The sequence below is a fragment of the Micromys minutus genome (assembly GCF_963924665.1).
Source record: "Micromys minutus genome assembly, chromosome: 24".
Lineage (NCBI taxonomy): Eukaryota > Metazoa > Chordata > Mammalia > Rodentia > Muridae > Micromys > Micromys minutus.
Genome location: NC_137959.1, coordinates 45,308,914 through 45,323,875, shown reverse-complemented (window position 1 = coordinate 45,323,875; position 14,962 = coordinate 45,308,914). Strand labels below are relative to the sequence as shown.

General features: G+C 53.3%; 2 protein-coding genes across 4 annotated transcripts in view; both read right to left on the bottom strand.

Moving 5' to 3' along the window:
- Positions 1-1,651: 1,651 nt before the first annotated feature.
- Positions 1,652-2,605, bottom strand: MC1R (melanocortin 1 receptor; the record flags this gene model as incomplete). The annotated part of the gene is made up of 1 exon (XM_080937457.1): positions 1,652-2,605. The coding sequence occupies one exon, from the start codon at positions 2,603-2,605 to the stop codon at positions 1,652-1,654; it is 954 nt and encodes a 317-aa protein (XP_080793583.1).
- A 1,720-nt stretch (positions 2,606-4,325) lies between these two features.
- Positions 4,326-14,962, bottom strand: part of TCF25 (TCF25 ribosome quality control complex subunit) — a 32,043-nt gene continuing 21,406 nt past the window's right edge. Inside the window, exons 12-18 of one of the 3 annotated variants that reach the window (XM_080937262.1) lie at positions 14,389-14,548; positions 13,068-13,155; positions 12,057-12,215; positions 11,082-11,172; positions 10,438-10,517; positions 9,183-9,255; positions 4,326-6,731 (exon numbers count right to left, since the gene is read on the bottom strand). In XM_080937262.1, the coding sequence (XP_080793388.1) occupies positions 6,723-6,731; positions 9,183-9,255; positions 10,438-10,517; positions 11,082-11,172; positions 12,057-12,215; positions 13,068-13,155; positions 14,389-14,548 (660 nt within the window). In that variant the 3' untranslated portion in view covers positions 4,326-6,722. Of the gene's footprint in view, positions 6,732-8,585; positions 8,824-9,182; positions 9,256-10,437; positions 10,518-11,081; positions 11,173-12,056; positions 12,216-13,067; positions 13,156-14,388; positions 14,549-14,962 lie in introns of those variants that run through there. The other 2 variants (XM_080937263.1, XM_080937261.1) reach the window with 2 other exon arrangements.

The following is a 14,962-nucleotide window of genomic DNA, read 5'->3' as shown; positions in this document are numbered from 1 at the left end:
TACAACTTTCTCTGAGGATAAGCATCCAAGTTAGCCGAGTTTAGAAATGGGTCTTTTGTTCTCAAGAGATGCCCCTCCCCCACAATGTGTCCATGATGCGGCTTTCTGTGCTTGGTTTCCAGCTGGCCTGGTTCAAGAAGTACTGGGTGAGCATCTGGCTCAGTCTCCTTGTCTGAATAGGGAAGATGCTTGGAAGCATCCAGGAGTCTTCCTGATAGATGACATCAGGCCAGAGCTCTCTGTGTCCCCAGAGAGCTATGGTGTCAGGATAAAGGCTGACTCATGGTCCTGTCTTCCAGCAAAGGCTGGCCCTGCCGGGAACCAGCTTCCAACCTCAGCACAGCAGGGCTAGAGCTGTTGAAGTGGCTAGGGCCTGGCCTGCTGCCACTTCCTGACTTGATGGTTGAGGGCATCTCAGCCCAGGCTGAGGCCACCCCTCCGAGGAGGACAAAGGAGTGTTCAATATCAGTGGGGGACTCAAGATAGGCTCTGCTGCAGAAATCCCAGGCTGGAGCTGTAGAAAGTCTCAGGGATCTGCCCCTCCCCAGCCCAGTAGCAAGTTTTACAGCTCACCCCAGGTGCCCCTCTCCTGGGACTCAGATCATCTTGAGCTCCCCTCTATTCTGAGAAGCCTTGTCTGAACACTTCCCAAGGCTGGCGGAGCACCATGACTGCCCCACCTCCCCCAGAAGAGCAGTGTCCCGTAGAGATAGGTCAGCCCCTAGTCCAGCCTGCAGGTGCTTCAGGGACTCTCCCCTCCAGGTTTCTTGGGGCAGCTTAAAGTAGGATGGAGGTGCTACACAACTGGGGGCAGGAAAGGAGCAGGCTTTGGCCAAGGTGATGGTGGGTCATTTCAGGGGTGGGATGCTTTGGTCCTGCTCCAGTGTATGGATGAACTGGATGGTGAGGAGGCTCCATCTGACCTTAGCATACCAACCACTTCCTGGCTCAGAGCCACAGGCTGTGGTGAGAGATGAGCCTGAGGCGGAAGGAGGCACGTGACAGAGAGCCTGTCGGTGTGAGGGGTTGGGTCCCCACCTCTTGATTCCCATGAACCCTATGACGGGGTCTTTAGGTCAGTGCACACCATCCCTGCAAACGGCTGATCCCTCATGCAAGATGCACATTCTACAATTTTGGTCCATGTGTTGAGGAAGGGCCTCACTTCCTTAAGCAGCCTTGGCTATGGCTGGGTTTTCATGGTCACAAATCCTCCCATCAGAAGCCTCCACCAGGAGTAGTGCTCCGCCATAGCTCCTGCCTGTCATTCTTTTAACTCAGAGACTTCCTGTTTGTCCCTGCAGTAGAGGAACTAGGCTGAGCGACCTGAAGGGCTGAGTAGGGGTTGCCTTGTCAGTGGGGAGAGGTGAAGCTCTCCAGGAGCCTGTGGTCTGACCCTTGCCCAGGGCTACAGTCCCCATCCCTGTCTCCTCCACTTCCCATAGCTGCCCTGGCTGAGCTCTGCAGTCACAGCTGCCCTTTCTCCTGTCCCCAGGCACTCCATGTTTCTATTTTAAAGTTCATCCAGTCCACCCTTAGACAAACGGGGACCAGGGAGGAGTGACTGTGGTCTCACAGGGTTCAGGCCACTGGGTATCACTGCCACCCTCTGCCCAGCGCCCTGGCCGTGAGACTGAAAGCTACTTCTCTGTCACCATGAGCACAGCAGTACCTCCTTGAGTGTCACGCGGAGCTCCTGGCTGCGAAAAGCATAGATGAGGGGGTCAACAATGGAGCCGAGGATGATGAGGATGAGGAAGAGGTTGAAGTTCTGGAAGATGCAGCTGCAGGTGGGGTGCTGAGGGCAGAGGACGATGAGCGAGAGGTGCAGGAAGAAGGGACCCCAACACAGGAAGAAAATTCCCAGGAGGATAGTGAGGGTGGCGGCACCCTTGAGGCAGAAGCCTTGGCGGATGGGGTGCCGCCTTTTGTGGATCTGGGCAATGCCCTGAGCGTGCTGGCATGCTCGAGTGAGCATGTGGACGTACAGAATCGCCATGAGTACCAGCATGGCTAGAAAGAAAGTGACAAGGCAGAGCAGGACGGCTGTGTGTCTGTAGTAGGTGATAAAGAGGGTGCTGGAGACAATGCTGACCACCCAGATGCCCACGATGGCCCTTCGTGCCCGGGACAGCGTCACAATGCTGTGATAACGCAGCGCGTAGAAGATGGAGATGTAACGGTCTACGGCAATGACACCCAGGAAGCAGAGACTGGACACCATGGAGCCACAGATGAGCACGTCGATGACATTGTCCAGATGTTGCACCAAAGCCGCGAGGGCCACCAGGACGCCTGCCTCCAGCAGCAGGATGATCGTAGTCTCCAGCACAATGCTTACGCTTACCATCAGATCAGACAGGGCCAGACAGCAGATGAAGTAATACATGGGCGAGTGCAGGTTGCGGTTTTTGGTGATGGCTATCATGACCAACACGTTCTCCACCAGACTCACCAGCCCCAGGCTGAGGAAGAGGCCGTCTGGGATAGACACACGCAGGCACCAAGGCCCTGTCTGGTTGGTGGCTGGTCCAAGGTGAGGGATGGTGGTGGAAGTGGAGTTGAGAGAACCCAGAAGCCTCTTCAGGGGCCCCTGAGTGGGCATAGTCTTGTTCCGGAAGTGGGAAGCAGTCCGTGGAGGCTGAAGGTCCAGGTGGTATCAGCCTCCCAGCTTCTGACTCAGCTCATGTTGTCTGACAGCCCTCAGACCTGCCTCTGTCCATACAGGTACACTCCAGTTTTCCTTCGCACCTGCACTCTGGCTGGCTGGACAGGTCAGCCTAGGCATGGCATAGGCAGAGTCCAGACACTTCCTGGCCAGGACCCTGAGCTCTGCTCATGGAGTCTCGGTGCCAGTGTGAAGGAACTTAGCCTGCTGCTCCCCCTGTCTTCCCGGGTGCCCCAGGTAGAGACATTTCTACACTTGACGCCACCCCAACTTCTTGGTTACTTGCCTCTGGTGTGTCTGGTCCCCTGCCTCACCAAGCCAGGGTAGGCTGAGGTCTGAGGAAGAATGGAGCCTTTCTCTGAATCTTTTAACTCGTCCCTGGAGCCCCTCCTCCTGAGGGTGGCCACATGATGGGCATGTGCCAGGGATGTGTAAGTGCTCCTGAACCCCAGGCTGCCTCTAGGGGGCAGAGGCAACACTAAGAAACTGGAAAACCTAGCTTCAGACTCCAACACAGGACCTTGCATCTCCTTTTGTGTTCAAAACCCTTTCAGGCATCCAGCCTCACTAGAGCCTGCCCTGTGTAGCCCTACCTAAACCTCAACCAACCTCAGAATTCACTTTCCTGAGTTGTCCGGAACCTCCTCCGTCTCCCATGCCACACTGCCTCAGGCAGTTACCAGTTGTGAATGAGGCGCTCCCACCCCCACTCTCCAGTAGAAGCATGCCAACAGCAGTGATGTATTCATATAGCAGCAACTCAGCTACTGACTTCAAGGTAGTTTTAGCGGCTGGATCAAGAACTTTGAGAATCAGCAACTACTTGCATGGCCAAGGCAGGAGGGAACCCATGGGCTCGGATGAGTTCTGGTAGTGCTGATGCTACTTAACGACCCTCATGGCTCCAAGCTTGCTAAAGCCTCCCTTAGCTACAGTTCTGGATGTGGTAGGAAGCCTCTCAGTTCCTGGGAGCTGATGGACGAGAGGGGATCCTGAGGCTATTTACCAACACACTTTGGTCACATCCCATCTTCTTACTCTCATTCCCCCCCCCAACCCCCCAACCCTTCCCTTGAGGAGTCTCATTTCCGCTGTGGAGCACATGCCAGCCCTGGGGCCAGGAACCACATCAGGGCAGATCTCTGTCTCCAGCCTCTGTGGGCCAGCAGCTGGGCATGTGACTATTCATAGAGGGCAGGATAGCACGAAGTGGTGGCATCAACCCACCCTTGACTGCCGCTGGGCTCTGTCCAGGGTACCCAATGCTGTCTCGGTAGCACAGGATGTCCCCTTCTGCACGTAGGTGAGAACTTAAGGCAGCAGAGGAGTTAGGCAGGACTTCGCTGGAAGGCACTTTGTGTTTGGAAATCCCCTTAAAAGTCATTTCTGATGTGTTACTGTGTAACCTTGTCTGGCTGACACTGACCTGCTACCTCTGCTGGCATTAAATGTGTGCATGACCATGTCCAGCTAGGAGCCAGTTCCTTCTCTTGCCAACTCTGCCAATGTCTGGTCACAAGGTGGTTCACAAGTCACAGAGCAACAGTTACCAGTTAACAGATGCTTGTCTTCTCTTACGTTTTCCACAAACCTCTTTTTTAAAAAAAAAGATTTATTATGTGTTAAGTACACTGTAGCTGTCCTCAGACACACCAGAAGAGGGCATAGATCCCATTACAGATGGCTGTGAAGCTGCCATGTGGTTGCTGGGATTTGAACTCAGGACCTCTGGAAGAGCAGGCAGTGCTCTAACCACTGAGCCATCTCTCCAGCCCTCCACTTACCTTTGTGATAACCTTGCAGTAAATGACAAATAGAAGCAACACCCTCCAAGTCGAGCATGGTCAGGTCTACTTTCCCAGATCAATAGATAAGATACAACTCACACCAGTTATGCTGGGCCTTCCCTGGGCCTCAGGACTACCAATTGTCTATCTTGGAACATGATATAGAACAGAATCTTCCAGTTTACGCTTTGTTCACATTAAGTCACCTTGCTATCTTATTGTGCACCACCTAGCATGTGCTCACGCTGACAGCCACCAGAAGAGCACTGCAGGCACGAGGCAGGGGTATCTTCACCTGGAACGCATCTAGCCAAACCGCCTTCCACACTGCTGGACCCGTTTCACACACTCGTTACACCCCCAGGTGTTCTGTTATAGGGACGGAGGATGAGATAGTGACTCTGGATGTCCCGAGTGTCCCAAGCCTTCACAGAAGCCTGTACAGAGGCAGGGCTCACACTTGTCACATCCATCCAGCTGTCTGCAACCTACAACTTGCATCTTATTCTGCTTCTGGTGGGGGTCTCAGGCCATGGCTGTGGAGGCATGTGGGTCTAGCCTGTGGCAAGCTCCTGAAGCCACATGACACCTAGGCATCCTGTAACTGCAGGTTATTCTTTACTTCTGTGAAAGACCAAGTGTCCCCTGCCCTAACTTCCCGTGCCATCACAATTCAGAGATGGTGGTATTTCTGGCTTCAGAATAAACTCTTTGAGACAACCACAGTCCACCCTCCGGACAATCTAACTTCAAAGGGTGGGAGAACCAGTCTCTGGCAGAGGCAGCCACATCCTCCCTGGCAAGCCCCTGCTGATGAGAGTTGAGAGGAGGGTGACCAGGCACACCATGGGACTCATCTGCATGGTGACGTTACAACTGCTAGGACAGGAAGTCCTAGCAGTTGTAAGGGAACGCCAGCTTGTGCTACACCATGCTGGGGCCCCATACTCCAAGGCTGGTTTCTCAGTGGTCCCGGGGAGAAACACATGACAGATGGCACACAGGACTGAGTGCTTGCTTAGCAGGGGGCACTACCTGCAGACTGCTTAAGGGTGCATCTCTCCATGAGGCAAGAGTAGCCTGCATCTCACTGGGGAGAAGTTCGGTGCTGTCTTTAGATCTGCAAAGCCCTCAGGCAACGTGAACAAGTCCCTTCTGGCTATGGTCACATAGGACAGCAGACTCTCAGGAAGCCCATGCCTGGGGCTGAAGAGATAGCCTGGTGAACAGCACTGGCTGCTCTTCCAGAGGACACAAACTTGATTTTCAGCATCCACAAGGTAAATAAGAAATGTCTGTGATAGCTGGACCACCGTGGTGCACGCCTTTAATCCGAATGCTCAGGAGCCAGAGGAGGCGGATCTCTAAGAGGAGGCCAGCCTCACCCACAGCCAAAGTTCCAGGACACGACAGCCAGAGCTACACAGAAAAATCTTATCTCAAAACCAACCAACCAAACAAAAATAGAAAGGAAAAAGAAATATTGGCACTCCAGTTCCAAGGTATCCTGCGGCGTTTCTGTACATCCTTTTCTGGTTCCTGTGGCAGGTACATGGTGCACTCACACCCACACACTCAGGAAAAACACCCACACACATAAAAGTTAAAAAGGCCATGTCACCATGTTTTTGTTTCAAAGTCTTTCATTTCTTCTGAACTTTCTCCGAGAGGCAGCAAACAGGTTTTCTCCCTGACTACATGAAGACGCACAAATGACCAACAATTCTGCACAGGAACACATAGGCAGGCACCTCTTGTGAGACCAAGGGAGGACCAGGGAGGAGCGGGAGGAGCGGGAGACACTGTCACCCCTACTTGGGTGACAGGCCAGACTTTAAAGCTGTTTCGATGACATGCAGGTTAGGTGTGGTGGTGCACTCTTTTAATCCTAACATTTGGGAGACAGAGGCAGGTAGATCTCTGAGGCCAGCCTGGTCTACAGAGCAAGCTCCAGGCCACTACAGGCTACACAGTGAGACCCTGTCTCAGAAAGTTACTTTTCCAGTTGATGGTCCACAGATGGTGTGAGGGGACTGGTTTTATTTTTCACCATTAGAAATGGATTCAGTTGAAAGTCTGAACACTTCTGAAGCTCATCATCTGATGGCCTCTGAGAAAACAGGCCTGGAGGTGGGATGTTCCAGAAGGCCTAGGGGATCCTCTGCTTCACTGTTCCTAGAGCATGGCTCTTCACTTTGGAATTCGTTGTCTCGTGGTTGCAGAATAGCTGCTGCAGCTCCAGACGTCACATCCTCATCTGGATGGACTTACAGCTGCTGAAAGGAAGAGGCAGGATGCCAGGTTTTCTGTGCTTGCTTAGTCATTTCCAGAACACACATCCATTCCTAAGCAATCCCTCCTCCCTTTAGCTCAAACTCACCACAGGCCATTCCAACTTGGAAACTGGGATTTATACATTGAATTAAGACCGTCTCAGCAGTAACCATCCCTAGGACTGGGTGTAGATCATCCCACCAAACCCAGGAGTAGGTGAAGCAACTGGTAGGAGCTATGCCCCTCAGGCCTGCCCTCCCCAGGCCCCCACAGACCCATGAGAGGTGGTGGAGCCTGTATCCAGACTTCATGGCCTTGCCAATTCATGCTGGAGAAAAAAGATGCAGCACCGATTCATGTGACCTGTGACCTCTTACCAGGCATGTATGTTGACACGGAGTCCCTCCTGCAAATGGCCAGCTCAGAAATGGGCTGACATTTATGCTGACTAGAGAGGGAAAAGGCAGCCCTCAATCCCTCAATATCCTGTTGAAGGGGCAGTGCTCTGGACCCCTGCTCAGTCACATTCAGGGCCCCTTGCCCCAGAGCACCGATTAAGACCTCTTTTTAAAAAGATTTTAAAAAATTTTCTGTGTATGTTTGTACAATGGAGCTGTAATTGTGAGTAGTTATGAGCCACCCATCATGTGTGCTTAAGTTCACAGCCTGGTCCTCTGCACGGCGCTTTAACCCCAAGCCACCCGTTTCCATTCTTGGGCGTATTTCTGTCGGTGTGCACATGCCACAGGGTATGTGTGGAGGTCAGAGGACAAGCTGCAGGAGTCAGCTCTCACTGCCCACCACGCGAGGTCCCCAAGTATGGCAGCCAGTACCTTCAGTCACCGAGCCATTTCCTTGGCTCGGGACATTCCTAGAGCTTTATTTGTGCTCACTCCATACCAAGTCATCCAGCGATGTCTGAAACATGGAGGCGCTCGGGAAGGCACCACCAGATAGACTTAGGAGGCCCTCGCTGGCCACCACACATCCAAGACTCTGCTTAGACAGGAGCCCATGGGAGCGTCTGGGGCAGTAGCGCTGCCCGGGAGATACCTGATACAGCCTGTCACACCTCAGTAGCCTGGATCTTTCCACAGACAGGCAGCTTATGAGACATGGACCCCTGGCCTTGCCTGGCTGAGGTCTTTCTCCTGCCATTGGACTGGGTTCTTAGGGCTCCGCACTCATCCCTAGATCAAACCCTTTTGATCTCTGTGAAGTATTCCTTACCTACTTACAATAATTTCCTGCCTCAAACTTGGTTATTTTGACTTCTCTTTCAATTCTAGGCCCGCCGTGCCCCAACCCTCTTTTGAGATGGGATCTCATGTAACTAAAACTGCCTCTGAACTCATGATGTAGCTGAGGATGATCCTGAACTTCTAACCCTCTGTCCCCCTCTGCTTGACTGCTGAGACTGCCCACAAACACTAGCACGGCTGGTCCGTGCTGTGCTGGAGATCAAATCTAAGTGCTGTGCACACTGAGCATAAGCAGGCCGTCTACCAGCTGAGACATTTCCAGCCCTCCAAGTTTTCTAGTAAGATTCCAAGGCTGGGGCTGTCATTCAGTGGTAGATCGTGTGCCAAGCCCTGGGTTTGACCCCAGCACTGCAAACATGGTGGGTGCAGTATGTGTGGAAGGTTCAGTAGCAAGAAGCAGATAGGGTCCTGGTACTGTAGACTCTGGGACAAGCCTTCGATGTGCCACATTACAAATTTTGAAGTGTGAGGCACACGGCAGGGTGCGTTCAGTGTGGGGCTCACTGCTTCTGGGACTACTTCTGAGGACACTGGAGGAGGCTCCCTCACAGCACGTAACCCACTCCATTTAAGGGAACACAAAAGACACGGTGATGGCATGGTCAGCGTTTCTACTCGGGCCCCGGTTAACTCCAAGCAGACACAGTAGCAGGAGCAGGATTGACTGCACAGTTCAGTCCCAGGCCCCCTCGCCCTCAGGATTGTCCTCCTGAGGCGCCTCCAGGTCGTTGAAGTGGAAGTCGGCCATCATGTCACGTACGGCCAACATCAGCCTGTTCAAGCCTCGATGGCGGTTCGGACCCCCGGCCACTCCTTCCTCCAGCCTCTCCCCCTGAACAATGAGACATATCTAAGTGGGGTCCGTCTGTATAGACTTGAGATCCTGGGTTCAGCGGCTGAGGCAACTCAGGCCCCAGGATTGAGCCTGTCCCCCCCCAAAGTCCCTGCCCAGAAGAAGCAGCTCTAGAAAGCCAGGTGTGCTCACTTAGCCAAAGCCAACTCACCGATGCCGAGCCTCTCGGCTCACACCACTCACCTCAGAATGGCTATGCGGCTCCAGCAGGCCAAGGACCCACTTGTAAGCATGGCACCACAGGCAGGTACAGTCTCAGCCATTTCTGCCTCTACCCTGAGCAGGACTTGCCCATATTAACGAGGGAGGAAAAAGACCAGTGTGCTCAGTCAACATACCTCTGTGGTGTAATTTGGCAACAATGACCGGAAGAAGAGGGCAATTGTGTTTCCATGGCTGACTGGACTCAGCCTGAAAATTGAAAGAAAGAAAGACAGAAGTCAGAAAACGAAGGTTAAAGACTGTGGGGCTCCAACCCTTGTCAGCAGTCCCTACCCAGTCTCTTAACTGCTGGGGACAGGCAGCCTCTGAGTGAACTCGAGCTTTTGGGCTCTACGCTGCACATCAGGATCTGGGGGTGGCAGTGCTGGCTATTAGTCTACCCAAGGGCAACAAGGGAAGTGGGGTAAGGAGCCCCGGATGCTGGCTCTTTAGGGACCTCGTCTGCTGGGTCACGTGGAGAGAAAACAAGGGTGAGTACAGTTTGCGATGTGTGGGGAAGATGGGTCAGTCACAAAAAGGCAGGCAAGGTCCAGGCATCAATGGGAGGTCCCTGTAGGGGCCACAGTACAGCTCTACAGCAGTGAGGTCACACGTGCATCCGGGGACTCCATGAGCACTGCAGAAGGCTTGGATGGATGTGCTGTGACCGCCTGTTAGCATGTTTCTGAGCCCATTGAAAATTCTCGTGTTAGTCTAAAACTTTAATGGAACCTCTACTCAGTACCTTCCGTCACAGTACCTGTGGTCCTTGCCTGAGACAGACATGGGAACAATAGACCTAGGCAGGGCAGCCGTGAAGCTAGGAGGGAAGGGAAGCGAGTCTGACAACTGCCCCCATGCACACGGAGCCAGAGTCAGGCGTGTCCACGTGAGTGCTTAGCCCACTGCCTCCTTCTCTTCTCAGCCACAGGGCCTTCCTTCAGCACTCACTGGAACCTACTCTGCTCTTGGAAGACAGTTTGCAACGCAGAGGACCAGCTGCCACCCTTTGTCTGGTTGGGGCGCACCTTTCTACACAGCAGGTGACTCTCACTTCCCAGTGGCATGCCCTTCTCAGGCACTGTTCCCACAGGCTCTACACAAACGTGAGCGGTGCCCACCTCTGGCCCTAGGTTTGGTATCTGCCGTATGCTCCAGGGCACAGGTCAGAGGTGGCTTTGTACCCTGCATTCTCAACCTGCTACAGCACCTACAGGAAGTGCTCAGACCTGGTGGACTCAGAGGCAGCTCCACGTCACACTGCTTCCCCAACTCCTTAGTGGACTGGCCTGTTTAGCCTGTGTTTGCCATTTTCCTTCTGTAAGGACAGCCCCAGTGAGCCCCAGAGTACCACGTGGGTTTGTGGGTGTGAAGACAAAGCAGGGACAGTACCTCTCTGGTCGGACGTAGGAGTAGATGGTGTCCAGGGGAGGCAGAGGGTCAAACCCCATCACAGACTGTGTGGTCACATCCTTTAGAAGGGGACACAAAACAGAGACTCTGGACCAGTGCTGGCAGCCTTTGCCTTCCCAAGCTTCAGACTTGGTCTCAACTCAGACTTGAGCTATCTGCCAGGAGGCAGCACTGACAGAAATGGCTGTTTCTCTGGGGGAACATTCTCTCCCAGAGAACAGTCAGGGGAACATGTGACATTTTGCCCCAATCAGTGGGATGTAGGGCAAAGGGCACTTTGCACAGGTGGCACTATCTGTTCTCATGTCACCAATGACTGTCCTGACTGTCAACCATGGACGAGGGGCCAGAGACACTGGGTCCCACTGAGCTGCTGGCTCAGCAACTGGTCCAGAGTGCCAAGCACAGGGATCTATGTGAGCAGAGCCAAGGTTCTGCTGCAGGGGCACGAGTTACATGAACTGCGACCTCTGCACAGGTTTTAGCCTGCATGGCATCCAGGCTGAACTGTGGGTACTGCACTGTGACTGGCACACACACACACACACACACACACACACACACACACACACACACACACAGACACTGCACTGTGACTGGCACACATTCTGTACCCCTCTTACCGAGGGTAGAGCAGCAACAGCCTCCTTGATCTCAGACAGTATCACATGGCGGTGGATGTTTCTGGGTGCACGCTGGTACAACACTTTCCGCCTGAGGCCAGAGTAGACAAGAGCAGATAAACCGGTGCTCACAGTGCAAAGCACCAAGTTACCACGCACACCCAGCCTGGAGAGCAGCAGTGCATGCTGGCTTGTCTGACTCTGGTAAAGCTTCCCATCCCACTCTGAGCTGAAGCTGTGCAGCAAGAGTGGGCTGTAAAAGCAAACTCTAGCTTGGTCTAATTTGGCCCCTTCATCCACGAAATAAACCTGAGGATGGCATGGGTGCCTGCTGAGACACCAAGTCTCCACAGTGGAATCTGGGTGTGCCAGTCCTAACCGTGCTGTGCGGGGTTTGCCTGCTGCTGGGCACGGAGCGGAGAAGCCCGGAGAGCATTCAGGAGACTGAGAGGGCTGGAAAAGGAGTGAGCATGTCTCTCCCCTCCCTGGGCAGCCCAGAGTTTGTCCTCATGGACCCTCCTTTCCCAGCTCAGGGAAGGTGACACGGCCAGGACAGAACAGCCGAGAACTACGCAGCCCGTGAAGCTGTCCCTGAAGCCAGGATAAGTGGCTACTTCTCAAACGCAGCACATGAGGCTCTAAGCTACAGAGAACCCCTCATGTGTAAGAGGTCAGCAGCTTACTCTAGTCGCCCTTAGTCTCCAATTTGTGTCAAGAAGGGTAAGAAAAGCAATCACCATAGAAATATGGAAATGGCAGAAAAAAAAAAACAAACCAACCAACAAGCCACACACCTTCATATCTATGTGGACAGCAGGGCCATGCCCAGGACCTCTGGTGGTTCCTTCAAAGGCTAAACTGAAATCTGAGGCCTAATGTCCGTGATAAAGATTCAGGAGGGCGCACAGCAGGGATGCATGCCAGCAGGGTGCCCTCCCTGAGCAGGTTCTGAGGGACCTGTGAGGCTCCGCCCACCTGTTCTCACAGGCCTCCACAACAGGGTCTCCAGCGTCCACTGCTTGCAGGACCTCATGGACGTTTTCCTCTAGCCAGTTCATAATGGCGGGTTCTTTCCAAAGAAAGTGTGACCTCCCGAGGTACAGACTCACCAGCTGGCTCAGGGCGGGAGGCTGGCTGTGGAAAGAAAGGATTGAAGTGACCCTTTCTCAGAGCTCCATGGTAGACTAAGGGATTTCCAGGAAAAGCCTAGTGCCTTGGAGTAAAGAAAGCTACACACTTCTCACAGCTTGACTTACTTGAGTACTTAGTACTAGAGATCACTCGGCAGGAATGTGAGAAAAGACACCAATGAGTGTAATGAGTGTGTTTCTGCTTCTGTGTAGAGCAACACCCAAGGTCGGCCTACAGCTGCTGACTGAAACCTGCAGAGGGGTGGCAGCCACCACAGGACACATCTTTCTCTGTGTGTTTTCTCTCGTTTCTGAGAAATGTGAGAGTATAGAATCTGGGAAAAGTTCGTGACACTAAAGGTCACAGGCCCCATCATGTTCCTACTCTTACCATGGGTAATGCCTCCTGGCTTCACGCCCTGCCCACGACTCTCCTAAGGAAGCATCCTGTGAATCACATTCATTACACTGGCAGATGCTCACCTGCCCACAGAAGTGAGACGCCCTGCACATGGATGTGGCTCCAGGGCCACCCTCCATTACTCTAGTCTCACATCTGCAGGGCTCTAGGGAGCACAGCCAACAGTCTCTCACATCTGCAGGGCTCTAGGGAGCACAGCCCACAGTCTCTCACATCTGCAGGGCTCTAGGGAGCAGAGCCCACAGTGTCTCACATCTGCAGGGCTCTAAGGAGCAGAGCCCACAGTCTCCTCACATCTGCAGGGCTCTAAGGAGCAGAGCCCCACAGTCTCCTCACATCTGCAGGGCTCTAGGGAGCACAGCCCACAGTCTCCTCACATCTGCAGGGCTCTAGGGAGCACAGCCCACAGTGTCTCACATCTGCAGGGCTCTGTACCTTATCTCAGCATCCGGTCCAAAGAAGCGGTGGTTAGAGACCGTGGCGTCAGGCCGCACACTGCAGTACTCCAGCAATGGCATAAGAACTGCAAAGAAAGCAAAGGTTCTGTGGATTCTGCAGCCCTTGTCCCAGCCTCACAACAGAAGACAGGAGCCACTGGAAGGCAGCTGTCATATACACCACTAGGTGTTCTCAAGGGAAGGAAAGCTGGGCAGCCAAGGAGTCGTTTCTGACCAGCATTACACAACTTGCATGTAGGCTGGGCCTCTCACACTTGGCTCCACGGCACCTCTACACTCTGGGGAAGAGGATGCATGCCCTGTTGACTCATCTCATCTGTATCAAGGGATACTCGCCTATCACCTCCAAGCAAGAATGGTTGTATGTTCTCATCATGTAAAGGTTAGACTTGAAGGCAGACTAGAGAGAGTGGGCTGACTGGCCGCGCAGGAACCAGGATCTGACACAGGGCCCACAGGGCCAGCCTGGTGCTCTGCATGTGCTGCTCACCTGCATGCTGGTCTCAACAGCTCACATGCTGGCAATCCACCAGGACTCCCTGGGGACAAGCCCATACACTAGCATCCTGTGAGGAGGGAGAGCCTACTCTGCAGTACAGCACCCAGGCTACCAGTCTATGCCTTGTTAGCTGGTCCACAACAGAAAAGACATTGCAAGCTACCAGATGGCAGAGGCAGCTTCTAAGTGACAGAGTGACCCTCACAGGGTCAGAAACAGGGTTTCTACCTGAGGTTGCCAGGTCCAGTGGTAGGCAGAGCTCTAGCCAAGCAACATAGGGAACTCAGAATCTACAATATGGCACCAGTTCTGGAACTTTCTAACAGAGGAGCAGCTGCACACCGCCTGTGCCACTGTCACTTTGTATATACTCTTAGGAGAGAGTTGGGCAAGACATCCCTCACCCTATTCTCCTGCTCATGTGCCTATGACAACATCTGGCCTTTTTCCTGGCTACTCACAGTCAATGCCCTTCCAAGTGCCTTTGGGCTAGCCTCGGGCATCTCCAGACGCCACTTCTGCTTTTCTCCAGTACCACAGGCTATCTAACACACTGTGTCTGGAAAAAGCCCCACGCTCTATCCTGAAACTAACTCCCAGGGAAGACACTTGTCCCTCCCCTCACACCTCAGCTAACTTGCAACAGGCTCACTGAAGTGGGTAGATGATGTCTAAGTAGAGCCACGGTGAGTCTTTAGGTCACTAAGGGAATCTTTGCATTGTGCACAGAGAGAGCTGTGGTCCAGACTCAATCCCCAGGAAGACAAGTTCCATCCCCACAAGAGGTGCGTGCACTCACCTCCAGGGAACATGGTGAGCGCCTGCTGTATCAGGAGGGAAGCCTGCTGCCTGGCAGAGCTGAGCTCGTGCTCAGGTAGGTCTGTTTGCTGACTCAGAAGGAAGTATGCCAGTGGAACTGAGAAGGCAAAATTTGGGAGCTGGGACAGGTTCCGATGAGCCTGGGGGGATGAAGAGAAAGTCTTTTAAAAAAAAACAAACCCATTTTCTCCTGGAAGAACAGACAGAAAGACCCAGCAGGGCAGGGACGGCCCTGTCAGATGACCGGTGCTCCAGCAGCAGGGGGCTCAGAGCCGCCCAGGCCAGGCACCCCTGCCTAGCCTCTTAGCCCTGGAAGCAAGGAGCCAGCACAAAGCTCACAAAGTCAATTCAGCAGAAGAGGGATCTGACTCCACCTAACACACAAGCACTTTCCAGTGCTCTCCTTTCTTTCTGTGTTGTGAGAAGACAAGTAATTTGTATATGTCTCTATTGTGCATGCATGTATATATGGTGCACACACATGTACATGAATGCAGAGGCTGACTTGCATATATCTCTACTGTGCCTGCATGTACATACAGTGCACACATATG